This window comes from Corvus moneduloides, chromosome 2 (assembly GCF_009650955.1).
Source record: "Corvus moneduloides isolate bCorMon1 chromosome 2, bCorMon1.pri, whole genome shotgun sequence".
Taxonomy (NCBI): domain Eukaryota; kingdom Metazoa; phylum Chordata; class Aves; order Passeriformes; family Corvidae; genus Corvus; species Corvus moneduloides.
The window spans coordinates 104,441,301-104,466,661 of record NC_045477.1 but is presented as its reverse complement, the minus strand read 5'-3'; the positions used below and the strand labels follow the sequence as shown (position 1 = coordinate 104,466,661).

The 25,361-nt window shown below is 44.6% G+C and overlaps 2 protein-coding genes across 2 annotated transcripts in view; one reads left to right on the top strand and one right to left on the bottom strand.

Moving 5' to 3' along the window:
• Positions 1-4,011: 4,011 nt before the first annotated feature.
• Positions 4,012-8,717, bottom strand: LOC116439871 (dynein assembly factor 3, axonemal homolog). Its single transcript, XM_032099911.1, has 3 exons — positions 7,620-8,717; positions 5,141-5,188; positions 4,012-5,054 (listed from the first exon to the last, which is right to left on the bottom strand). Exons 1-2 carry the CDS (start codon positions 8,715-8,717, stop codon positions 5,180-5,182), a joined length of 1,107 nt encoding a protein of 368 aa, XP_031955802.1. The 3' UTR covers positions 4,012-5,054; positions 5,141-5,179.
• A 5,111-nt stretch (positions 8,718-13,828) lies between these two features.
• Positions 13,829-25,361, top strand: part of ARHGAP6 (Rho GTPase activating protein 6) — a 316,497-nt gene continuing 304,964 nt past the window's right edge. The window contains exon 1 of the mRNA XM_032100634.1: positions 13,829-14,390. Within this exon, the coding sequence (XP_031956525.1) occupies positions 13,887-14,390 (504 nt within the window). The 5' untranslated portion in view covers positions 13,829-13,886. The remainder of the gene's footprint in view (positions 14,391-25,361) is intronic.

The window sequence follows — 25,361 nt, the reverse complement described above, 5'->3', positions numbered from 1 at the left end:
TCTTCACCTGTTTCTCAGTTCCACCACTTCTCGCAGGAGCTTCAGAGAACAAGGTGTCAAGACTGAAGCTGCAGAACAGGAAAAACAAAAAGTAACACAAAAAAGAAGTTTCTTTGTTTCCATGCTCTGCAGAAACTGCTCATTCAAGGACTGTGAGAGATCAAGAGAAGCAAAAAGGTACTGTGTATCTCCAAGCCCAGCAGTTCTGATGCTGTGAACCAGTGGGGAACCAGCAGCCCCCAGTTTAGGCAGAGGAGGTTTTAACTCTTGGCCCATGTTGCACATTTCAAGGACATGCCTTGTCCCTGTTTATGCCAGGAACATCCACAGGGGACACACAATCCAGGTCTTCTACCACCATATTGTCTCATAGGTTATCACCTAAGCAGCCCCACCAACCAACATCAGCACACTTTACTGCCCACTACCTTCATGTAACCTCATATTTGGGGGTAACAGCGGGCATTTATGGACACTCTGAGTATGAGCAATGCAGACGGTGCTTATAATATCTGCAGCCAGTGTAAGCAATGTAGCTGCTTTTAAATAACCACTCCTGACTTTGGATCATTAGAACTGCCATTTGAAGTGGCAAGTGGCATCTTCTACACCTGCTTATGTAGGTTCAGATAAAATGCTCATATTACACAGTTCAGAAAATAAAAAAAATCTGGAAACTGAAAGTGATCCGGGTTGGGTTTTAAATAGAATAAAAAAAAAAAAAAGAAAAAGAAAAAAAGCAAAAGAGCTACCTAAGTTTTGTGGAAAGGATTTTATGGATACAAATGTTTGCAATTAAACAATTTAAAGAAAACACTTTGGTTTTTTTATGTAAACATTCCCCTGCTGCCTCGGAAATACTGACACAGCAACACTGCACTGAGACATTGCAAAAAAGAAAATATTTTTTAAAGTAAATAAAGAGCAACAATCACCAAAAAAGGTGAAAGTACTTATTGAATTATTTCAAGTTTACAAATAGTAAGATATCGTAAACATGTTCCTGTATTTATATGTATATATATATGTATTTAAATCTCCACTGCTCTTTAACTGATTGCCCAGAAACTCCTAAACTGCAACAATGCCAAGTGGTTTTGATGAGAATTCCCAGGTGAAGAAAAAAAAAAAAATGCTGGACCCAGAAGATTTTATGGATAAAAACTTCTGTCCTTTATTGGGTTGGGCTGAGGCATGCTAAACTTCATGACAGGGTAAAAACCAAACCTGGGTACTAAAACAAGATGGGAAAATAAGATCTTTATAATTTCTCCAGCCAGGTTTTCAGAGACAATCTCTTTGTAGGAAGAGCTACCAAAAGCACTTCCACAGACACTATCAATTGTTGCAGTGCCTGTTAAGCATATAACCTAAAAAGAAGTTTGGTAACTCACTAAGCAACATTTCCACCAACACTAAGGCTGTTAGAACTGAGTCACATCCCTTCCCCTCAATGGTTACAACTGTCTCTGGGGCTTTTGGGTTTGATTTTACCAGAGGAGTGGACAGAAAAACATGCTGTCAGTGCCACTGGCTTCTCAAAAACACACAAGCCTTGCAGGCAGCTGGGGAGCCTCCAGTGTGCTCTCCATCCAGCCACACTTGAAGACACGCTCTGACCTCCTTCATGCTAGACCACGCAACTTAGTAGAACTACCCACAGGGGGTGAAAGGCTCTGTACATACAGACAGGCTGATCAGACACTGCCCTCAGAACGTTTGCTGTGCTCACCAGGTTTTTATGAAGAAGATAACCAAGTTGGTAAGATGGAGACAGTGGAAGATGGGAAAGCAATGTTTGAAGCTTAAATTGGAAATCACACTGAGCAACTGAGAAGATCTCGTCAGAGACTGGAAGTAGTTTTGTTCAACTGCAGATGCAACAGGATACCCCACATGCAAAACATTCTGCTGTCACCTTATCTTTAAAGACATATCATTATACTAATAAGACCAGAAGAGTAGTAACAGCCTTGTCTTTTCAGCTGCTTCAAATACCTCAAACTGAACTGCTGCCCACAGGTGGAAGTTAGAAATCCCATTTATTTGACTCTTCTTCTGCTACAGCTCAACTCTGAGCTCCCCAAGCACACCAGCTTGCTTAAAGACTTAAGTATTTTAGTCTTATCCGTACGTTACAACTCATTTTATGCTGTCAGAATCACACTGCACTAGTTTTGATTTGTTCTTTGCAAAAACAATGCATATCAATCCAGCACATGAAAAAGCACATCTGTGGAAAAAAAAGCTATCCTGCTAGAAATCCCTAAAAAGAAACTTATTTGAAATTACTCCTCAAAAGTATGCCCCTTAATTCTATTTAACTGAGAGAAAACTGTCTTTTCATAAGCTGCTGGTCCTCCCAAACAAATCAATTCACACACATTTCACAAATATCCCCAACTGGAAATTCCATCAGTCTTAGTGAAAAGCTCTGCAGCACTTTTGTAAAAATGCTCAAAGTTTTTCAAGCAAAGCATAAGAAATTGCAGCAACACCAAAGACATTCCCCCATGCTATGAAATAGGACTTAGAGAAACAGTATTTATAGAAAAATAACTCCTGTGTATCACTGGTTTCCACTGCAGATCACAATTACTCAAAGAGTAACAGAATCATGGTCGAATCCCAAGCCTCTCTCCAAGTGTGTGCTCTATCCCAACACAGCACTTAGTTAAAGGGTTATTCCCAGTGTCAAGGATAGAAGCAAACCTTTCAGTAACTTAACTGCTGAAATTTGAAGAAACCCCTTGAAGTCCAACACTTTCAATGAGAAACTAGTGTAGAAGGAACTTTCCTGCAGAAGCTTACAGCACAGCAATGAGAGGCAAAGCACACACCCAACAATAAACCCCAAAGCAAGGATGCACAAGTACCACAGTGAAACTACAGGGTGGCTCAAAGAGAGTGAGGAAAAAAAACAGCAAAGAGGGGAGGAGGTCCCACACGTTGCAAAAACATCACTGCCAATAACACGAAACATACATTTCATTATGAAAGCAGGCAGCAACTTTAAAGCAGCCACTGACACTGGAGAGCAAGGTAGAGCTCTGGCAATTGTCTACAGCAGACATGGAAGACAGGGTGGTCCAACCCAGCACCAGTAGCAACCAGGAGACTGGGAGGTGACAGAGCACCAGGAAGGGCAACAGACTGTAAGAAAGCTGGAGAGAGTAACAAACAAACCCAAAACATTCTTGGCAGAAGGTCTCAGCAAAGAACATTAGGAAGTGTTTCAGACTCCAGCTGGCTATGCTGCTCCCGAAGAGGACACAAAAACCAAAACTGTTGCTGCTTTGCTGCTCTGAGTCAGTAGGTTAAGACCCACGCTTGTACAATTCATCAGGGAGACAGTTGAGACCAGTATCTGCTCACCTTTCCTCACTCCACATCCACCTCTTCCCACAACTCTCCCTAATTCCTGCCACTATTACAGCACTTGCTCAGGAGATACCTGCAGCAATGCAGCAGCCATGTAGTTCATATAGCAATGATGGTAACAAACACAGCACAGACCAGCGAGTAACCAAGTTCTGATTTCTTAAAACAAGAGGGCAAGGGAAAAATAGCACGAGTGATCTGATGACTGAGCTTAAGACCCTTCTTGAAAACAAAAAGTACCTTTGTAACATCTGTAAAAGTGCTCTATATTCTACTGTATCAAATGCAGGAATCTCAGCATTTACTAGATCAGTTTCAGTTTGGAGGCCATTAAGATACTGACATTTTAGTACAGAAGCTATTTCATTTTCAAGGCCTGATACTTGCTATCACTGTCTGAACAACTGGCAGATGAATAAGCTATGACAACTACAGCTACATTATGAAGTCTTTATGCAAAATATTGGAAGAAAATTCCAAAGGCTGATTTATTTTCACTTGCTAGTTAAAATTCAGTTGTGCTTTAATAACTGAAAACCAGAAGTTGTGTAAAAGGTCAAGTGATGAAAAAAAGTGATTACAAAAAGGAAGTGGCAATACAAGAACAAGGGAGGAAAAAACCCGATAAGATTAACATTTAAATATAAAAATTTATTTAGGTGAAGTCACAAACAGTTTGATATCAATTTACAAACACTTTATGTTATGCATATTATTGGAACTATCAAGAAAGGGAGAGAAGATAATGGCAGCTTTTTCCTGAAACAACTAAAGGCAAACCCTTTCCATCGTGCGCATTACTGGATCATAGTATTACCCTGACCATACCCCCTAGTATGCAAGGAAAAAGGAGAAAACAAAATACTGAGATGCAGAATGAAAACTGTGAATCAGTGAAAAAGATTTTCATGAACACCAGACTACAAAGGTCTAGTCTGATGGTCAGGATTTTAAGTATTCTACTAGGATAAAAACAGAATCATAACTTAGGTCAATTATTATAATTGATGAAGAATTTTGTAATGCACAATTGGGCTCCCTGGCAATGACAGCAATGGTTAATGCAGAACAATTGAGAGAGGATACTGAGCCTCACAGAATAATTCTGTTGACAACCTGAGTTATTATACCGAGTGTATGATCCTTTTTTGAGTCAAATACACATTTATGTTGCAGATACTCTCAATGAAATGGCAAAAGTAACAGCTGTAACAAGACAAGTTATGATTTATTTTTTTTTTTAAACAAATATAATACACAGGGTTTTGAAGTGTCCGGTTGTGATCTGCAAAGATCCAGGACTGCACACAAGTTTGGTCAAATGAGAAGGTTTAATCTGCGCATTAAATTGGCTTTTACTTTCAAAGTAGTATTTTAGGGCAGGGCTCTCCTCCGGGACAGTGTTCCTGACCTCATTCAACCAATGTTCAATTTATTCACCTTCCTGAATCTTTGCCCTCTTTGGATAGTCTGTGACAAGTGCTGCGCTGCAGGAATTCCTGTTTTCCAGCAAACCGGCTTGCTCTGCGGGTTTGTAGTCCATTGTTACAATTGCTGATTGGGTAAAATGAATTTCCTACGTCTTCTCTAGCACAGCTTGCAACGCAACAGAAGCAGAGGTAAAAGAATGCACTAGAATACCAGAGCTCCACTTAAACACCAACGGAGTCAGGCTGTTGGCACCAATAAGAAATTCTGTATTTAACAAATCTGCAAATATTTAAGATCCAAAGTTATTCAGTTTTATAAATAAACTCACCCACTTAGTCTGACTCCCATCCCAACTGGTCTTCTGTTTTCATGGAGTCTGGGGAAAAAAAGAGAATTGTCTGAAGTTATACATACAGACATAAATTTGCAGGAATGAATCTCAGCTATCCTACACACACACAAATTATTGCACTCAAACTAAAACTAGAATTTCTCACTTCGTTCTTTCCACGTAAAGCAAAGTTACAGCTTCTCACCAGTGCCACTTTGTATACCTTGACTTCATTTTTACTGTTTAACCATCTGTGGAAACGCAGTATCAAGAGATAGAGGCACTAAACTAGATGCTGAAATTCAAGGAGTCTTGGACTAAAACGGGAAATGAAATCCAGTCAGGCTGCCTAATGCTATTGCCTTGAAATTATGAAAACAAAAATCAGTTCAAACCAACAATCTGGGAAAAAAGGTTTTTGTAAAACACCTCCTCTTCCTCTTGGCACCATGAATGTGGAAAAGCTTAGGTTCTGTCCAAAGTCTTAAGCCCATAAAAGGCTATTCTCTCCCATTTTAATTCTACAATTCTTTTGCCCGAGTGTGATGTCACATCTTATTTTGCTAAAGTAGTTTTACACAACATAAATAGAGCTTGCAAGGAGCTGGGGAGATATGGGGGAAATGCACAGGTCACCTCCAAGAAAACATTTCCTTGCTACAACCTTGCCAATGATACACTCATGCTTTATCCTAGGCCTCATCAACATTTGACAGCTGCTCAAACTATCATTTCACTTAAGGACATTTTTAAACAGTTATAAGAGACTATATGCTACCCATTAAAAACTGCTCTAATAACAGAAAGGTGGCCAAAACCACAGTGATTAACTGCACAGGTTTTACTTTTTCATTGTGCTGCTGAAGTACCACTCATTTCACAAACATTAAACTTCTGATATTTTGTAACTTTGTTAAAATAAAGATGTTTATTTTTTTTTTACACACTTTCTGGGAAAAAAAAATACATCAATGACACTGATAAAAACCACTGAAATTTCAATGAAATCAAACTGGATCGAGACCCCTGGTGCCTCAGCACACAACAGAGCAAAGCTCTGCACTGACAGACCAGCTGCTGTGGAAGAAGTTACAAGAGTGGTTAACATGACAAGCTGAAGGTACAGTCTCAGATGAGAAGAAAGCTATATCCCATTGGTGCTCACATAAGATCTGCAGGAAAACAAGAACCGAGCTATTCATCTTGAGAATGGACAAATGTAAACAGACACATCAGAAAAAGTTGCAGAACACAGAGCATAGACCACAGAAAGCACAAGGCCAACAGGTCTGGGTTTATCTATATTACTGTGTGGTGTTTGCTCCCTTTCTTTGTCACAGGTTGGCCTAGGGAAGTTACTTTTGATAGGTACCAAAGACAAGACTCAGTGTGACACACCAAATATGTTCAGATGCCTTGTAAAAGGACCAGGCTAACATGAGTCAAACAACTTAGCCACTATGTGCTGGCAATCCCAGGGAAGCACAGCATCTGAAAAATTAGCAAAAATTCTTCTGGAAGGCAAAAGTTCTTTCTACAGTTGTAAAAAAAAAAAAAAAAAAATTGGTTAGAAACAAACATAGCCAATATAACAGAATCTGTCACCATTCAGCTGGCATGAAACTCAACATTCAGCATTTTCTGTGCTGGGGATTTGGAAGACTGCAATCACCAGTGTAAGAGAAGCAGCACAACCCCTAATATAGGCAGGCAGCCCTTTGTAGCTGTGGAGCTCAGCGTCATGCCTCAGGCAGGAGAGAGGGTAGATGTGCCTGCATCCACCACAGGTTATACCAATTCATATAGTGATGCCTATACTGAAAGCAAAACAAGTACACTAAATCCTCCCTATTTCTCCTAATCACACTCATCATCTTTTCCCACAAAACAGGCTCTAATTTGTGGATTAAATCTACTGAGCCCCAAACCAGGTTTCATTTTCAAGTCATGGTGAATTTGCACACTGTGGCCATTGAAGTTTATCTTTATTCATATCTATTTTTCGCCATCCCACACTGCCTGCAACTGCCCACATGCTCCCATAGTAACAGGAAAGTCTGTACTCTTTGTCTTACATACAAATAACTGTACTGCTGAGAAAGTTGATTTTTTTAAAGACAACTCAGAGGAAAAGAACAAAACCACAGAACATCTTTCTTCTAATGTCTTCAGGAAAATACAAAAATATACCAGAAGAGAGAATTAGTGGGGTTTCTATTTTCTGGTGGCTGGAGAAATAAATGCTCAAACATTTGCTCAGAGCATCCATCCACGCGTACACCTCTCACGGTGGCCAGCTGGGCACCCACGATACCATGTCCCTATGGTCAGCACGAGCAAAGGGTCAGTGCCATGAGACGAGAGCTGCCGACCAAGGCAAGGGCACCCCAACTGCCCCTTTCTCCTCTTCCCGTCCGAGGGAGCACCATGCCCAGCCAGCGGAGCAGAGAAACACGCGGCCATCGGCCCATCACACCTGGCTTTTCTCCTCCTGCTTGGGGCTCTGGCCCGGCGGTGGCGGCTGGGCCGGCGAGGCCTGGGTCTCGCTCTCAGCACGCGGGCGCCTGGGGACAAGCGACTTAAGGGGCGCCATCCACTTCATCCACAGGTCCAAGTCGACGTCGCCCCAGGGCAGTGAGGGGTTCTTGGCCGCCCGCCGCCGGAAGTCCTCATCGTAGTTCATCCAGGAGGTGCCCCCGTAGGTGGCGTGCAGCTTGCGGATGGTGTCCAGGTACTTGAACATGGCTCCGCAGCGCGCCGGGTGCTTCTCGCACAGCACGCTGGCGTACACCAGGAAGGCCGAGACCCACTGGTCCAGCGTGTCCCCCGGGCGCGGGCCGTGCTCGGGGGCCAGCTCTGTGTGGAGCAAGGAAAAGAGGTCAATGAACTCCCCCCGCCAGATCCGCTCCTTGGTGGCCTTGGCCAGCTTGTAGCCCAGCGGCCGCCGCAGCCCCACGTAGGGGGTGGCCGCCGCCTCGGCCTCGCCCTGCCCCGCCGCCGCCGCCGCCGCCGCCGGAGCCGGAGCCGGAGCCGGGGCCCCGGCCGCGCCGCTCGCCGCTGCCGCCGCCGCCCCCGCCGCCTCGGCGCAGGGGCTGGCGGCCGCCGCCGCCCCCAGCGCGGCCTGGCGCTCCAGCCAGCGCGGATTCACGTAGACGGTCCGCAGGCGCGGCGCGGCCCCGGCCGCGGCCGCAGCCGCCCGCGCCGAGCCCTCGGCGCCGGGCTGAAGGCGCAGCACGGCCAGGGCGGCGGGCGCGCCGGCGGGCAGGTCGCTGCCGTCCCGCCGCGGGGCCGGCTGGGCCGCCGCCGGCACCTGCAGCAGCGAGGGCGCCGCCCAGGGCGGGGAGCCGCCTCTAGGCCCCGCTGCCGCCGCCAGCGCTTCTAGGCCCGGGAGGCCGAGCCGCGAGCCGGGCGCCACCGCGCCGAGCACCCATCGGGTCTCGGCGATCCCGGCGCGGTCCCGGGGGCTCCGCGACCTCCCCTCCTCGCGGCGCCCGGCGAGCGCCGTCCCCAGCGTCAGCGGGGCCGCGGCTCCGGCCCGGCGGCGGCGGCGGCTCCGCCGCCTCCCACGTGGCATCGACACGGCGGCTCCGGGCGGCGCGCGCGGCGGGGGGCGGGGCCGCGCGGGGGCGGGGCCCGGGGCCCGAATCCCCGCCCCGCCCGGCCAGGTTCGGCGATCCCCGGGACGTTCCATGGATTCGTCTGTGTGACACTGAAATGCTTGGATTGGCGCGCAGAAGGCATAATACTCTCTCTCTCTCTCTCTCTCTCTGGAAAAATAACCCCCAATACTAGTGTATACATATGCATGCTATATTTATATATATATGTATATCTAAACGTACATATGTATATACGTGTAGACACACACATATAAATACGTACACCATATTTAGTTATATATTCTATATGCTATAAAATACATACGCATGCTGTATATGTAACTGCTGTAAGGATATGTAGTAGACATACAGTAGCAGTCCCCGTTGTCATTGTTATTGCTTCAGTGCAGCAAACGTTTTGAGGAGTAATGGCATTAGATCACTTCTCCCTTCCAGTATAAATAAGCCTCATTTTCCGTTTATAGAAAATGGCTTTTTTTTCTTTTTTTTTCTTTTCTTTTCTCTTTTTAAATTTTTTTTTTGTTTGTGTGTGCTGTCGCACAGCATCAGCTGTCCTAGCTAAGCACTGACTAGATCACCTGCTGGGTGAAAGTTGAACCCCATGGAGCCAAATCTGGGTGCTGGCTCCTTGTGTGGACTTATGCACCCACTCCACAGCTGCTTCCACAAACACTTCTGTAGCACTCTCTCTTCTGGAGGACCAGCCTTGCGTGCTGTGCTGAAATGTCTATAGATCAATTCCACTGCAATACAGACAAAACTTCTGTAAAAAAAATAACAGCTCTTTTGTTTTCACAGAAAGACTGGAAGAGATATATTTTAGACAAAAGTATTTTTGTCCAAAAATATCAAATCCCAGGAATGACAAAGTAAGGAATTCTTCTGTAAGAAAAGAGTAAGCTAAAAGTGTGGCTTTGGGAATTTTTTTAATGCTTAATAAATTCTAAAGAAATAATTCGAGTAACAAAAAGCTATTTTCCAAATCACCCTTGTTTTCAGGGATTTGTTCAGAAGTCTGAACAAAACAGACTTTTTTTTAATTCTTGAGATGAATACACACACATTTGGATAAACAATTTTTTTTTTTAATTCAACCAAAACAGCTGGCAGTATCTCCTTCCAATTTCAGTTTAATGGGGCATTATAAAACCAGACATTGTTAAAATAACAGTAAGACCATCATTTCTCTAAAACTAACCCATTCAATGGGCTTGTTATTAAGTCAGATTATAGGCATTTATGCAAAGTCTCTAAAAAATTTATGCGGGTTAAAGTTTTCTTGACTTTGATTCAAAATTAGTATATGTTTAGAACCAGAGAGGGATTCAAGTTGGAAGGAACCTTGAGAGGTCTATAGTGCAACTTCCTGGTCACAGAAGGGCAGAAACTAAACTAAGACTAGGTTGCTTAGTGCCTTTCTCAGTCAGGTCTTGGAAACCACCAATGAGAGGGATTCCACAACCTGTTTCAGTACTGATGATTACCCTTGGTAAATCCATGCTGGGTCTTTCCAGTCACATTTTTCTCCTCTGTGTGCCCAGAAATGGCTTCTAAGAGAACTCGCTTTTGTGATTTTCCCGAAGTGAAGCCACCAGCCTGTAGCAGCTTGGGTAGTCCTTGCTCTTTTTGAAGATAGGTGCAACATTTAGCCTTTTCCAAGCCATTAGGTACCTCTCCAAATCTTGATGGCCTTTCAAACTTAAAAAGTGGCCTTCCAGTGACATCACCCAGCTCTTTGAGCACCCTCGGGTTCATCCCCGCTGGCTCCTGAGACTTGCATGGCCTGGGATTCCTCAAGCAAAGATCCATGACTTGGTCCTTTTCCCCTATTTACAGTTTTTTTCACCTTGAGGCACAAAGGGCTGGGACACTTTGTTGGTGAACGTCAAGGCAATGAAGGCATAAGTAGAATCATGGAATCATTTTGTGCCTCTTCTACAAGTTTTTTAAATACCTCCAGGGATAGCAGCTCCACTGCTTCCTTGGGCAGTCTGTTCCAGTGCTTTGCTTCAGAAGAGAAGGGATGATGACCAACATCAGATCAACTAATATTATCTCACTAATCCTCTGCAGATATGGCTGCCCAGCCAGTATCTTGTGGCTGGAAGTTATCAGTAAAATTTGGGAATTAGGACTGTGTTTTTGTCCATGCCCACTAGAGCTCAAGCCTATTTCAGGGTGGTGCTGTCAGGTCTAACAATAATGCAGTTCATAGTGATGATGAACAGAAACCTCAAAAATAATTAACAAGTGCTTTTATTGCCGTTTCCCCTGAAAGATGCAGACAGCAGCTAAGACCATTAGTGAAGTTGTCTACGTGGAACATATCTATACATATGCTGCATTTACTCTTTGAATTGCAGCTGTGATCCTCCAGGTCTCTGTCTTATGAAAATTATAATTTTTCATGAGGGCTTTCATGAACTAAACCAGCTGGGCAGTAAGTAATACCTGGGCTGAAGCAGGTGGAAATAAGAATGCTTTGCCTCCATTCATTTAGAGTAGCTACTCGTAAGCTGATGTATGCTCCTAACTATGCACTTATCTGATCGTTTCAGTCTCCTTTCACAGGCTGTGTGTGCAGTGTATAAGGATCTGAATCGGAAACTTGGAGGTTTGCCTGCTGGCAACCAGCTGTGCCCAAGAGTATCAGCTCTTCAAAGTGGGCAGGGCACCTCACAGAGAGTGGCGGGAACTGTTTCTGGTGAATTTTGGAAGCAAATGTGATTGTCCTCTCTACTCCTCACGTGATGAGTTCCTTACAGCTCTGAATTTCCCTCTCTGCATTTTTCCTCATGTCTTCCTGTTCCTTCATGTTCGCGTGATATGTTTGTAGAGGACAAAAAAAGAGAATACTTGGAGCCACACGTATGTATAATTGTATTGCAGATGTGCCTCTCAACCAAATTGCTAGAATGGGCACAGAACTGCAGAAACAAACGCAGATTGTTGTTTTATGCTTCAGACTTTCTTTTTAGTCTCAAGCATGACAACTTATTGAAGGCATTAATGAAGAGGCAAAATGAAATGAAGCTTTAAACAGAAACAGCTGCAACCTTAGCTGTGGAGGAACTTGGAATTAGGCAATAGGACAGTTTATTAAAATAAGAGGGGAAAGCTACTTTGCAGACCAAAAACCAAAAAAATCTCATTCGGAAACATTACCTAGAATCAGAACACCTCCCTTTGAAAGTGGATTGACTTGTGTGCTCTTGCTCTTTATGAACCTTAAACAAAGCCACAGAGAACTGTCTACTCTATCGATGAAACCAGAAAGTGCTGCCATAGAGCATTTACCTGCATTGGCTTCAGGACCCCAGAGAGAACAACACAACCCTGCACTAGGGCTTGAGGCAAAAATGCAGCATGAGGAGAAAATAACCCTTGTGTCATGCTAAAGCACTTTTCTTTTTTCAAAATAACCAGGCTTTTTCTAGGGAAATTTTCTAAGAGCTGCCTGTGAGAGTTTTGGGGAGACTGGAGGGTTTATGGAGCCGGTGGGTTTTCAAGTCAAAAGAAGGGTGCTTAGGCCCCATGGAATCAGTAGTCTAACTGTGAGTTCATCTGAGACTGCGGAGGTTCGCCACTTGCACCCGAGTTGTCCTTGGGCATCTTCCACTTACTCCATATAAAAGTATAGGTCAGGAAGAAAAACAGGATTTGGTTTTGTGTTTTGCTTTCCAACTTGAAAAATGTAACGGCTGTAGCGTTCACTGACACAATAGCAACAGAACCGAACCCACCCATGAAGCTAAAGGTTACTTAGTAAAGTTTAAACACTAAGTAAATGATGGTGTTGGGATCCAGAAAGAACCTGACAAGCATCTGCTGAACTCCCCCTGTGAGGGGAGAACTCTTAATATTCCCACCTAGGAGAAGAGGCAGGAGTCAGATTCTGCAGCTGAGGGGCTTCTTCCTTCACTCCAGGTGAGGAAGGAGCTGGCTGCCTTCATGGAGCTGCATGGTATTGTCCCTCTCTGTGTGTTGTTTCTGCATTTCTTTATAATTTTGCGTAAGTTTGTTCTGTTTCTCTGGTAAATGTTTCCTTGCCTATGCTTGGAGTGGGAACAGAGAAAATCTCAATGGAAGATCAGACATGTTTAGTTACTAGTCCTCAGCAGGCTTAGCTCCACTGGTCCCACTCCTTTCTTTTTCTGCGGCTGTGAGGTACTCAGCAGAAGAGTTACAGGTCTTGGTGACCCATGCTGCCTGTGGGGCTCACGTCCATGTGCCCTCAAAGTAGGTGTTTTGGCAGAGGATAGAAAGAGAGACGTGGGCCGGAACACAGGTACAGGTCGAGCTCCGTTGAAGACCCTGTCCCGTGTGCTGCACACGGTGAGCATCCTGTTTATTGCTGGAAGTTTTTCCTGAAGACATCATCTCTGCCCGACACAGCCGGGGCAGACGGGGGTCCCATAGGCAGCAGCCGGGGCAGGAGTGGGACGCGGCGCAGGGCTCAGAAGGGCCAGACCGAGGCTTGGCTGCACCTCGGGAACGATCGCTCCGGAAAACAGCCGCTACTCGATCCCTCCCCAAAGCGCAACTGCACCGTCCCAGTGCGGCAGCGCCCGGGACCCGCAGCGCCGCTGCCCGCGCAGCCCGGCGGGGCTGGCACCCCCGCGCCCCCGACAGGGGCGTCCCGCGGCGACACCGAGGTGCAGGCGACACCGGGAGCGGCTCTCCCCGCCCCGTGTGAGGAAGCAGACGAGCCTCGCCACCGCTGGACCCGACGGGGTGTGTGTGTGTGGGGCGGCCCGCGACTCCCCTGCGCGTCGCGGCCGAGGGGGGAGTGACTCTGGCAGCCTGCGGCGAGCCCAGATAAAAGCTCCGCTGCTGCCGTTTTCCCTCCCCTTTTCTCTCGTAACTTTTTTTTTTTTTCCCCTCCCTCTCCCTCCCAGCAAAGTGACCGCGCCGGCGGCAGCCCCGGAGCAGCCCCAGCGCCGCACGCCGCCATGAGCCCCGCGGTGCCGCCGTCGGGCCGCGCTGCCGGGGACTGAGCCCGGGCGCGGGGGACGCCCCGAGAGCGGCTCCGCGCCGCCGTGGCGGGGGCTGGAGCCAGAGGCAGCGAGAGCCCAGGCAGGACCGCCGGCCGCCCCGCCGTGCCCGGGGCAGCGCCCGCCGCGATGTCGGCGCAGAGCCTCCTGAGCAGCGTCTTCTCCTGCTCCTCCCCGGCCGCCGCCGCCCCCGCCGCCGCCAAGAGCCTCTCCAAGCGGAGGCTCCGCCAGACGCGCAGCCTCGACCCCGCCATCATCGGCGGCGGCCGGGAGGACGGCGAGGGCGCGGGGCGGGCGGCGCGGGCGCGGGCCGCCGGCAGCCCCCCGGGGGAGCGCCGCGGTCCTCGGGGCGCCCCGCCGCCCCACGGCGCCTCCTTCTCCACCCCCAGCACTCCACTGGAGCGGTCGCCGCCGGGCAGCGCTCTCTTTGACGAGGAGAGCCTCCGCGGGAAGCGGAGCCCCGGCTGCGAGCTACCCTTCTTGGCGCGCACCCCCTCCGCCCTGGCGCTGAGCGGCACCGCCAGCCCCGCCAACAGCATCTTCTCCTCGCCCCGGCGCTGGCTGCAGCAGAGGAAGGGGCAACCCTCGCCGCCGGAGCCTCGCCCCGCCGCCTACGTCGTGTGGAAATCCGAGGTAGGCACGCCCGCCCCCGGGGGACGGGCACTCGCCGCGCTGCCCTCGCCCCCGTCGTGCGCCGCCGCTGCCCGCCCGCCCGTCCGTCCCGGCGGGGCGGCCTCGCGGGGCTCTAGCAGCGCCCACCCGGTGGTGGGTGCGCGGCTCGGCGAGACCCCGCGCGTGTCCGCTCCGTGCGGCGGGGCCGTCGAGGCCGCCGTGGTTGTTGGTGCTGGGAGCTGGCATCTGCGGCGCTGGAGGGTCGGATATTTGACGTTCCGTCGACGAGTTCCATGTGTAGTTGTCCCACGCCTGTAAAACCTTCCCCTTCCAGTTTCACACCTCTTAAACTGAAGTATGTGATGGCTTCTAACAAGATAGACAAATTATTTTTAATGTGCACACCCAGTGAGCTGTGATTTATTTGACAACGCACATGTGTCAAAACCACATGAGGAGCAATTGTATTCCAAGACAAATCCAACTTTGCAATGCAAATATTTATTCATTTAACTTGGATGTCGTCGGTGTTGGGCTGCAGATACCATACCATGTGGACGAATGTTTTCAAAAAATGTAGCGTTGTTTCCTGGTAGCGATTGCTCAGCGAGTTGGTTATGCTGAGCCCTGTGTAGCAGAAGAAGAAGAAGAAATTTTTTTGTTTTAAGAAACTCTCCATCCTGTTCATGGTGATGAGGCTTCCTGCTTAACTGTTTAGTAGTGCCTTCTGGAGAACTGGGATCAGAAGGCAGCCATTTCCATTTCCATTTCCATTTCAGATGTACTTACTATAAATAGTCAGTAATAATTAGATGCATCAATAAAGCAGTCCCATTGTTGCACTGGGATGTGGAAGTCCTTGTAAAATGGTTACTTTATGCAGTGATCTGAGATCCAAAGCCAAACTAGGCACCATGACAGCACGAGATTACAAAATGTAGTTTTTAAGGGCAAAGGCTGCCTCTTACCTGAGCTCCCATATCCCCCTGTTTGCTTGGAGTATAAAAGTTGTCAACATCTGCCAACTGGGATGGAGTGTCAACATGTGGATGGTGACTTCAGGCATGCTGGCTAATGTTGAAAGAGGTGATGAAGAATTTTAGCAGTTTTTAAAAATGGATTATTATGAAGTCTTGTAATCAGAAGTTACTCTTAGCAAGAGTTCATCTTGATGCTTGAATTTTAAGATAGTAAAAAATTCACGATGTCAAAGAACTTTGTGGGAGTTGCAGCATCAGTGGCAAAAACCCACCAGTGGACAGTGAGATAATAGGTGGTCACACTAATTAAGGATAAGTTTGCTGCTTATCCACTTATGATTTTATAGGGTACATCAAAAAGTATAAGATACATAAGATTTCCTGCGCAGAGTGTCCTGACATAGTCCGAGACTCACAGCACAGTCTCTGATGTGTAAATCTAAGCAGATTTTCTCTGAATCTATTTGAAGGTGATGGACACTTGGGGCATTTTTTTCAGATCTGTATGTTGTCAAAACACATAGCACAACACATCTTCAGACTGCAAACTGAAAAATACTGGGTCCTTTCTTAATTTGGTGTGTGTTTAGCATTTTTAAATAGTCAAACCTTTTTTTGGGAGGGATGTCATTGTCCCAGCTGTCACAGTGGTGAGGCTGTGATGCAGGAGCAGGGTGTGCTGGCCTCCTGCAGAGGGTCAGTGTTGTCACTATGAATTGGTAGCATTTTATGTCAGTTGTCATTTAATGTGATACTTGGTAGTTTCAGAGTTGCTATTTTCAAGATGATATACAAATATGAACTTACTTATTCAGCAAAGACATGTACAAATTATATTAATCTATATTTTAAAAGAAGCTGCACATTCGTAATTTTGATCTTATTCCCCTTCATATTTTAGGGATGTGTCCTAATGGTCATTGAGTCTGGTCTCATTATAAAATAGCATTATTACTGAAGGATTTAGTTGTTTGCTTCCTATTTAGCGTTTATTTGAAAAGGTTCAGTTTTTTGGAAGCCAAGGATTTTTTTGTCTTTGCAGCTTCATCCTGGCTGCAGCAAAGAAAGTGTGCTTGAGGAGGTGAAAAAATCCACATTTTATTGGGTGAAAAAGAAGTAACTGCTTTTAATATTATAACTTTAAAAGGTCCCATTATTCAAATTATTGTATTCTCAATAGGAAATCTGTAGTTCCATTTCTATTCAACTTAGGAAATGAAATACATCACAATGATGATTTTACTCGGCTGTAAAAGACAGCTGAACAGATGACTGCCTAATGAAAATGAACATTGGAAGTTTTGGTTGTGGTACTTAAAAATTCCAATCCTGTTAGCTGGGAGTAAAATAAATGTTCATTGCAAAATCTGTTTTCTTTACCTTCATTCCAACACCTTCAGTGTAATTGCTCTTTTTAGAAAATATTGCTCTAGAGCCACTGTGGAAGCAACAGGGTTATGCACTAGGAGATACATGTGGGAATTATTTTCTCCCCCGCTACCTTAATGTGTAAAGGAGTAAAGAGAAGTAAAAATGCCATGGAGGTTTGCTCTTCAGAACCCCTTCAGTATTATAACTTCTGGGCAGGACCTCCTGCACCTGTCCAGGCTGGATCTGTGTGGTGGCACCTAGAGGGACATGCTGAAGGTGGGGTTTGCAGCCTGCGCTGGGTGAATCCTGCCAGGACAGCTGGTGCCTTGGGGCTGCAGGGGTAGGGGCACCTGGCCCAGCTCTAGACAGGCTTTAAAGCATGCATGCCCTACTTATCTGGGATTTCTGTATATGAGGCCACAATGCCCATACTAACTTTGTTATGAGGCCATGAGAATAAAATGGATTGCTTATTTTACCTTTTTTGCATTGTAATTCTTTGACTTTTGCATTTTATACCACAAGCCTGTCTATTGGCCTAGGGAGAGAAAGGTTGCTGCTAAGTTCATGCCACCATTCATAAATAATTTTTAATGGAATGCCTGAATGCACAGGGGATTTCCAGTTTCAGCAGCAGGTCACACCTAAGTGTGTTAGCCCTGTATGCTTAGGTCCACAGATTTTTTGAATGTGAAGCCTCATCTGACAGAGGTGTCTCTCACTACTCCGTGACCTGGTACTTCTTTATTGACAGGTTGTTTTCTTCACAATAATATTTTACAACTGTAAAGATTATTTTTGGTAGAGCTTTACTTTGCTGTCAGCTATTCATTCACCTTTCTGCTTATGTATATAAGCTGCTTAAATAAAAAAACCCATTCCTGGGTCTGTGGAAATCAGCAACAACATTTCCAGTGGTTTCAGTAGGACAAAGACAAGGGGGATTTTTAATAAGGGGAAAAAACCCATTCATCCTCCATTCCCAGCTGTCCTTTTATGCCATTTTCCTTAAAGAAAATTCACTTTCACTTGCAAAATTAAGTCTATTATGCTTTCATTAAGTGCTTTGTATGCTCAAGTGACTCTCTAAGTAAACTAAATATCATGGACAAGATGGTAGAAATATCTAGAAATACCTTGATGCCTTGATTCTGCCAAAATTGGTCACACATTTATGCTAACATATGTGAGTAGTCCTGTACAGGTTAAAGATGCAAGCATTTACATTGACTGGCTGAAATACGTTTGCTGGGTCCAGAATAACTCAAGATTAATAGATCTGTGTGAAGTCTCAAGTTGTGTTAATTCTTCTGCTTATTTTTCTATCTTAAAGATGGTAATGGAAAGCCACAACATGTGTATAAAAAATATGGCAAATCATGGGAATGTATCCGAGTAATCTATTTGTTATGATGAACCAAATCTACAACTTAAGCTTCAATGGCCTGATTATTTTGCTGTCATAGTCTGTGTGTAACTAACTAATTAAACATTACCATCTCCAACTAATATGCTTTTTTGAGGGGGGAAGCTGATTTTAAAGCAATGGTAGCATAACATCTGCAGCCTTCCCAGTTGCATGCCTGGCCCCTGGGTGGCAGGGGGCAGCATCCTTAGTTTGCAATTTGCTTCTCAGTGAAACCGGGTTGCTGTGGTCAGCAACCTGTCAGCTGTCAGCCCTTCGTCACCTCCTCCTCCTGACTCAACCTGCGATCCCCTGGGTCGCCCAGAAAGGCTTTCTGTTGATCACTACAGGAGGAGCTTTCCATGGCATGGGAGGGAAGGTTTCACTTGTTCCTCACCAGGTTTTGGGGGAGAAGCCAGGAGTTGTCCAGGTGTCTCCTGCGCTGCTGGTTGGCCAAGCTGTGACAAGCTGCAAGGATGTTGGAGAAGCCAATCTTTGCTATCAGAACAACATTAGTTTAACTGAATTATTTTATAGCATGGCCATCAGAAGTAGTGAATGTTCACAGCACAGGCTTCGGCTGACAGGTGCCTTGGGAGGTCAGCTTTGGTAAGTTCACTGGCTTGATACTTCAGAGTTTAAGTTCATTGGGAAGGCAGTGTCAGATTCTCTCTTTCATTGTAGCAAGGTGGGAGTTGGCTTTTCTCTCAGGCAGCCAGTGACAGGACAAGAGAAAATGGCCTCAAGCTTTCTCAGTGGAGGTTCAGGTTGGACATCAATTGTGAGCACAGTGTCTGTTACCCTTAAGCACCTTGATACCTATCCCAGGGATTTTGCTGTATGGATAGAAGACATGTTGGAACATACTCCCTTGCAGAGCTCTGATTAACTGTCCTGGAAGCAAAATGAGGGTCTGGCATATTTAAATGGCTAACTTGCATTTTTTCTGTTGAGGGGGATTTTTAATGAGATGTGTGAGAACTGTACTTTGGAAGATTTTTTTTTTTAAGTAAAAATCTGTGTGTGCTCATATTTACCAGTGAACTAACTGTTCTGCTTTATTTTCATCCATAAGACATTCCAAACCACTGGACACACAGATTAGTCTCAGCATAAGTCTGTCCCATTCAATGCTGTAAGAGTTCTATAATAGCAAAATTCGGTGGGCAGGAATGTTGTGGGTCTCTCATGACAGGAATGCCATTAAAAGTAACTAAATATATTCAGTATTTCTGATTTTGGCAAATGTACTCTTCCCATTCTCAACTAAATTACGTCTGAAGACACTGGATGAAAATATGGGGGTTGATGGCTAGGACAGACAGAATTCTTCAAGTGTGCATTGCTTAAGTAATGGGAAAGGAACTTGTGAAAATAATAGAAATGAGACTGAAAAGTAATTTTGAGTAACCTCTAAAATATTAACAATCCAGACTGCTGTCTTGACTTCATGGTGGAGTTGAAGCACATTTAGTTTTGCAGACTATTGTACGGCAAGAACTGCAGCTGTGACAGCTTGCAGGTGAAGAACATTGCAGAAGTTTCTTCTGCAGTGTTGTGGCTGTATAAGTGCACAGGTATTAAGCCTGTTTGGGGGATTTTTTTTTCCTTCCAGATGTAAATGTCGTAATTGAAACCAGCAGGGAGTTGTGAGCACGTAGAGCTGAACAGTCATGATGGCATAGTAGTAACTTCAGTGTAGCAGTGTCAAAGTTGGAGAGTTGAAATCTTCATGTAAAAAAGGTACTAAAAATCAAAATTATAATGACAATCCCGTCTTAGTCTCTTTAAACATGATAAAACACCACTCATGTTTGATTCTTTGGCTATGTGGCACAGTATTTGAGAGCATAAGGATTACTGGAATTGAGCTAACATTTTAAAATGTACCTTTTGTACCTCCTGGGTTACACTGGTTGCTAACTGAACCAGGTGTCTGGATTGTGGGAGAAGAGGCCAAATATTCCATTCAATTTATGGAAAATGGAAAGGGAGCAATAAGGAGGTTCAGGGCAAGGTTCAGACTTCACTGGAATTTGGCATTGCAACTCATTGGCCAATTTTGGAAGGTACTGAACTTTCATACTTCAACAGAGTACTAAGATGTGTGCTTTCCTTTTGGCTGGTGACTACTAATCAAACCAGAGTACCAGGAAGGAAGCAAAGCCTTTAGTTACCATTCAATCTTAGGAATTTACTTTCTTCACCTCTCTTTAAAACTGTTGTATTAATTATTTTCTAAAATTTTTTAAGCTGTGCTGGTTCAAAATAATTTCTATTGTTTTTTCTCTATTCTTATCCTGTAACGATAATACATGTCAATGGAGATGTATGTGGAGGCTTTCTGGTTGAGTTTTAGTTTTTCCTAGATGTATACAGACTGGCTATTTCAAGTTACATGTTTTTTCCACTCCAGTTGTCAGCTAAGAATTATTAAATCCCTGGGAGAGTTGAGAGTGTTTTTGAAGGATTTGATGAGCTTCCAGTCCCTGATGCTTGCCACATTGTTGTACTGGAACCAGATGTTGGGTACCACATGTTTGTGTTTTTGGACCTAAGTAGGTTAGGTACTGTGTCTCTGGCTCATAAAACCAAGCATCAGTTTCACACCCTAAAGCTGTCATCCCTGGGTCATCATCCTCACAGTCCTGGCTATGGGAACAGCTTGCATCAGCATCCCCAGTTGTGAAACCAGAATTGTCTTTTCTGGATCTTCCCTACTTCATCTCTTCTGTATCCTCTCAAAGAAAAGACTTTCTGACTTAACTATTTACCCATGAGGACTCTATGAGTGTGTAAGGTCAAAAAGAGATTTTTGAGCACTGCACTTAGTGAGGATGCACATGAACGCTCATTCCAATGCAGAAACTCTCCTGATGGCTGCTGGGAACTTGCTTTTCTCTTTCTCACCTGCTAAGTTCTGAGTTCCTGTTCCATGCACTTGGACGTTTTTAAGTTGGGCTTGTCTTTTATCCATTTCTAGGACTCCTTTTTATGTGTATCTTCAGTTATCCTCCCTGCCAAACATTAAAAAGGACGATACTTTGTCTTGTTGCATTCCTCACCTGAAATTCATACTGAAAAATAAAAAAAAGCTGCTTCACTGTAGCTGTTGCCTCCTATTTGGGTTGGCCAAGTCTAATGTTAATGAGTACTTTTGTTCTCATAAATGGACAAATTGGTTTTCAGCAAAGTACAAAGTATGTTACAGACCTTGCTAACAAATGAAAGATTTAGTTTTAGGTTTTTTAGTGCAATTAAGATTACTTTTGCATTGCCTTGGAGTTAGCCTGGACTTGATTTTCAGTGATGGAACTGTACCTCTGCTGAGCGTCTAAAACTGATTTTGCAAGAGGAAGACTAATACAAATTTTTCATTTCTATTTTCAGGTTTTATTTACTTTATCCCTTTGTTTTCTACCACTGTTGTAATATGGCAAGATGATTTCTGAGCACTAACTTTTTCGTTTTTTCTCTGAAGGGTAATTTCAGTTGAGTAGCACCCTACTGAGAGTAATGTGGTGAGAAACCAGTTGGCCGTGCTCTGTTCAGTTTTCATTTGCCTCTCTCTGTAAAAGTTTAAAAATATTCCTCCTACAGGAAATGTTTTCAGTTCTGTTATGTCTTTTGCTTCTCATAGGAGGTATTTCTTTTAATTTATTGAATAAACCCATAAAAATTTTGGCACAATAGTGTCTTTGGGCAAGCTGTTTAAGAGATCTCACCATCTTCTGTTTTTAGAAGATGTGCAATTGTTTCATTATACAGTGTTATGAGGCTCTGGGGCCAGCTGACAATTACGCGGAATGGGAGAATTTGAAGCTAAAGAATGTGGATTGGCACATCTGCTATCACTTCTCAAATGTTGTTATTTTGATTGTTTGAATCTCATATTTATCTTTCTTAAATCATGAAGAAATCCCTTTTCTGTTTTCCCTGTCTTCAATCTTTAAAGGATTCTGGGTGATATTTTGCTCTCAATCTCATCACCACAATTCCTTTTGAAAGTGTATGTGTTTATAGGAAGGCTAAATCCTTGTAAGGTCCTGGTTGGAAATCAGCTCTGTTTAACTGTTAAATTAATTTGATGACAGTGCAGACTAGTATTTGAAAGGGGTGGTGGGGAAAGAGAGACTGGGATGGATTACATTTTCATGTTCCAGAAAAAGACCCTATCTACTCTGTCATAAATTAGAACAACATGGTTGAGTTTTCTTGTGGCTATTTCATAACACTCCTACTGACAAAATATGGCGTGCCTCTTGCTCATTGCTTCACTACTGTTTCTCAGGCATGTGTTTGTGTCTGCATCCAGTGACAGCTCTTGTTCCAGCACACCACAGGGACACATCTTGTAGGTCTTTAGAAGGGGGCGGCGGACTCAGAAATGCTACATGGAGTGGGCTGTGCCAGAGAGTGGTACCAAACCATAGCAAGCCAGGAGAATTAGGCAGCCAAATTACTTAAATAGACACAATTGGAAGTTTTATTTCAGAGATAAAGTGCCTCAATTCTGTAGTCACTAAAGGAATGCAATGTAATTGGCAGCCAATACATATGGAGGGTTTTAAAGCAACTTTTTAATAGAACAGTTAGGAAGATTTACATTGGCAAATTTGCATGTTTTAGAAGTCTCTGGCACGCTGTCCAAAATGCTTCTTGATGCTTTTCTCTGCTTGAGGTATGAGCACATACGATTTCCTCACTCTGTAAAGGCTCAGATGGAACCTTTCTGTTTCGTAAACCTCTCCTGAACAGAGGCAGAGTGAATGTAACAGATTAAAATACTTTTCTTTCTTGGAGTAAATTACATAACAGAGCCTCCCACCTGTTTTTTAGCCCAAAAGCAGGTAAATTACACCACCTCACATGGACCAGAGGAAAACGAGTTAATCTAACTCCTTTAGTGAGCTGTGGAAGGTGCATAAGGTGAAGTGCAGGATACCTGCATACTGGGCTGCATGAGCAGAGAGGTAACAGGCAGGTCAAGGGAAGTGACTTCAGCCTTGTGAGGCCCCATCTGGACTCCTTTGCAGAAGGGAGATGTTGACAAACTGGAGCAAATGGAGTGGAGGGCCATCAGGACAATTAAGGGATGAGAGTGCTTAATGCGTAAGAAAAGGATGAGATTTGTTTCAGCCTGGAGAAAAATTAAGGGGGGATGAAAATCCACTTTTACTACCTACATGGGGACTAAGGAGAAGATGCAGCTGGGTATTGTCAGAGTTGTACAATGACAGTCACAAGTTGAAGCAAGAGGAATTTTGAGTAGATCTAAGTAAAAAAGCATTCACAGCAGGAGTGGTTAACTATTGAAATGGATTCCCCAGAGAGGCTGTGGAATCTCTGTTCTTGGAAATTTTCAGCCCTTGACAGGTCAAGGCCCAAAGGATTCAATCAAATTTTTAGGATGAGACCCAGCTTTGAGTAGAAGATTGGACCAGATGACCTGCAGAGGTCCCTTCTGACCTAATATTTTCTGTGATTCTGTGACTCAGAGTATCGTTTCTTTCCATGGTAGAATGAAAACTGCTGTTCTCCCTTGTGCTACAACATACCTTTGATGGGACAAAAGTTGCTGAGCTACAGAAATTATGATGCTCTCCAGCACCAACATTTGAAGCAGGCTTGTAAGAAGAGTAATTTCTCTCACTCAATCATTCTCCAAAGCTGCTGGTATGTTTCTACTCTGTGAGGCATATCCTACTCTTATGCTACTCCTGTTGTCTCACAAATGCAAAGAAAGCCAGGGTGGCTCTTTAAAGATGTCAGTAAAATTCAAAACAAAACCACAACCAAACCCTTCTGAAATTCAAGTGCTTTCAGAGGCAGCTGGACAGTGCTCTAGCAGAACTTCAGCAGGGATTTGGCAGGGAAGTTTTAGTAACTTCTTGCCAGGTCAGCCTGTCAGCTCATTTAACCAATCCAGCCTGCTTCTTCCGGCACCAGGGAGCCCAGGGCTAAAAGAGCTTATGCCTTCAGGACAGTGTGCTGTTAGGACAGACTTGTTCTGATGTTGAGCTGTGCCCTTTTTTGTGGCTTAAGTTTAAAAATATTGAAGATCTGGCAAAACACAGTTAACTTTTCCTACCATTTCATGGTAATTCATTGTGCTCATGACAGGCCATATGATGCGCTGCCTAAAACACTTCAGTTCGATGACTGTAATAAAATGATGGTTCAGAAGCGTAGCAGTCAATTTAGCTTTTCTAACTTTCATTTTTGTAATCTTGCATTATAAAAGTAAAAATGGTCTGTGAGAGAAATGGAAGAAGGAAAAAAATTGAAGAGGTATGCAAGAAGGAAAGGAAATCTCCTGCTGAGCTTTGAGCTGGGAATTGCATCAGATACACAGAAAAATAGGTGTGGTAATAAGACTGTTCAGGATTTGCCTATATTGTCTTACATAGCAAGAGTTTAACCTGATACTGACCTTACAATTTATGAGCTTAAGGATACAGTTACGTAACTGGGATCAGTCAAAGCTAAACTAAACTGGAATAGGCAGATGGGGCCACACAGCCTGGAAAAAGCTGGTACCAAATTGGCTTGCTGAAATAAATGCTTCCATTCTGCTATTTAAAAGGAGTACAGGTCATAATTTGCTGCTGTTTACAATGCAGCAGCGGGCTTTTTTGAGCTTCTGGATCATGTTGATCAATATCAGATCTGTGTGTCTTTTCTGTGCTCTTGAGAAATGATTTTGGCAAGTCTACTTTAGCTGGCAGAGGTTTTGTCAAGCAGGTGCAGCCTCCAGCATCAAGTATGAAAATGGGCTGACAGAAGGATCTTGCCCACAGTAAAACAAAGCTACGATGGCTTGGACTCATAACCTTTACAGTCTCAGTAAGTACGTTTTTCCTTCATGGATCAGAACATAAGAGGAGGAAAAGGTGATTCACAGCTGTGTGGTTCAAATAGAAGAGGTAAGGAAGGGCAGAAGGCAACACAGTGTGGTAAATGAGTAGCTAAGTGAACACCAGGCTGGAAAGCATGATTGCTACTGAAGTTCCACCACTGCTGGGCAGAGAAGAGCTTTGAGTTCTGCTTGGGTGTCCCTGCCCTGTCTTGCTCATGGTGCAATGTCCTGGTTTACTGCTGGGAGCGCTGAGGCCAAGATGCCATCCTGGCGTGGCTCAGCATGTTGCGGCTCTGCCTGCCACATCTCCAGGCCCTCAGTGTGGTTCAGTAAGATGAAAGGCTGGTGTTGGACCCAGCCGTGTGTGGTCTGTACTG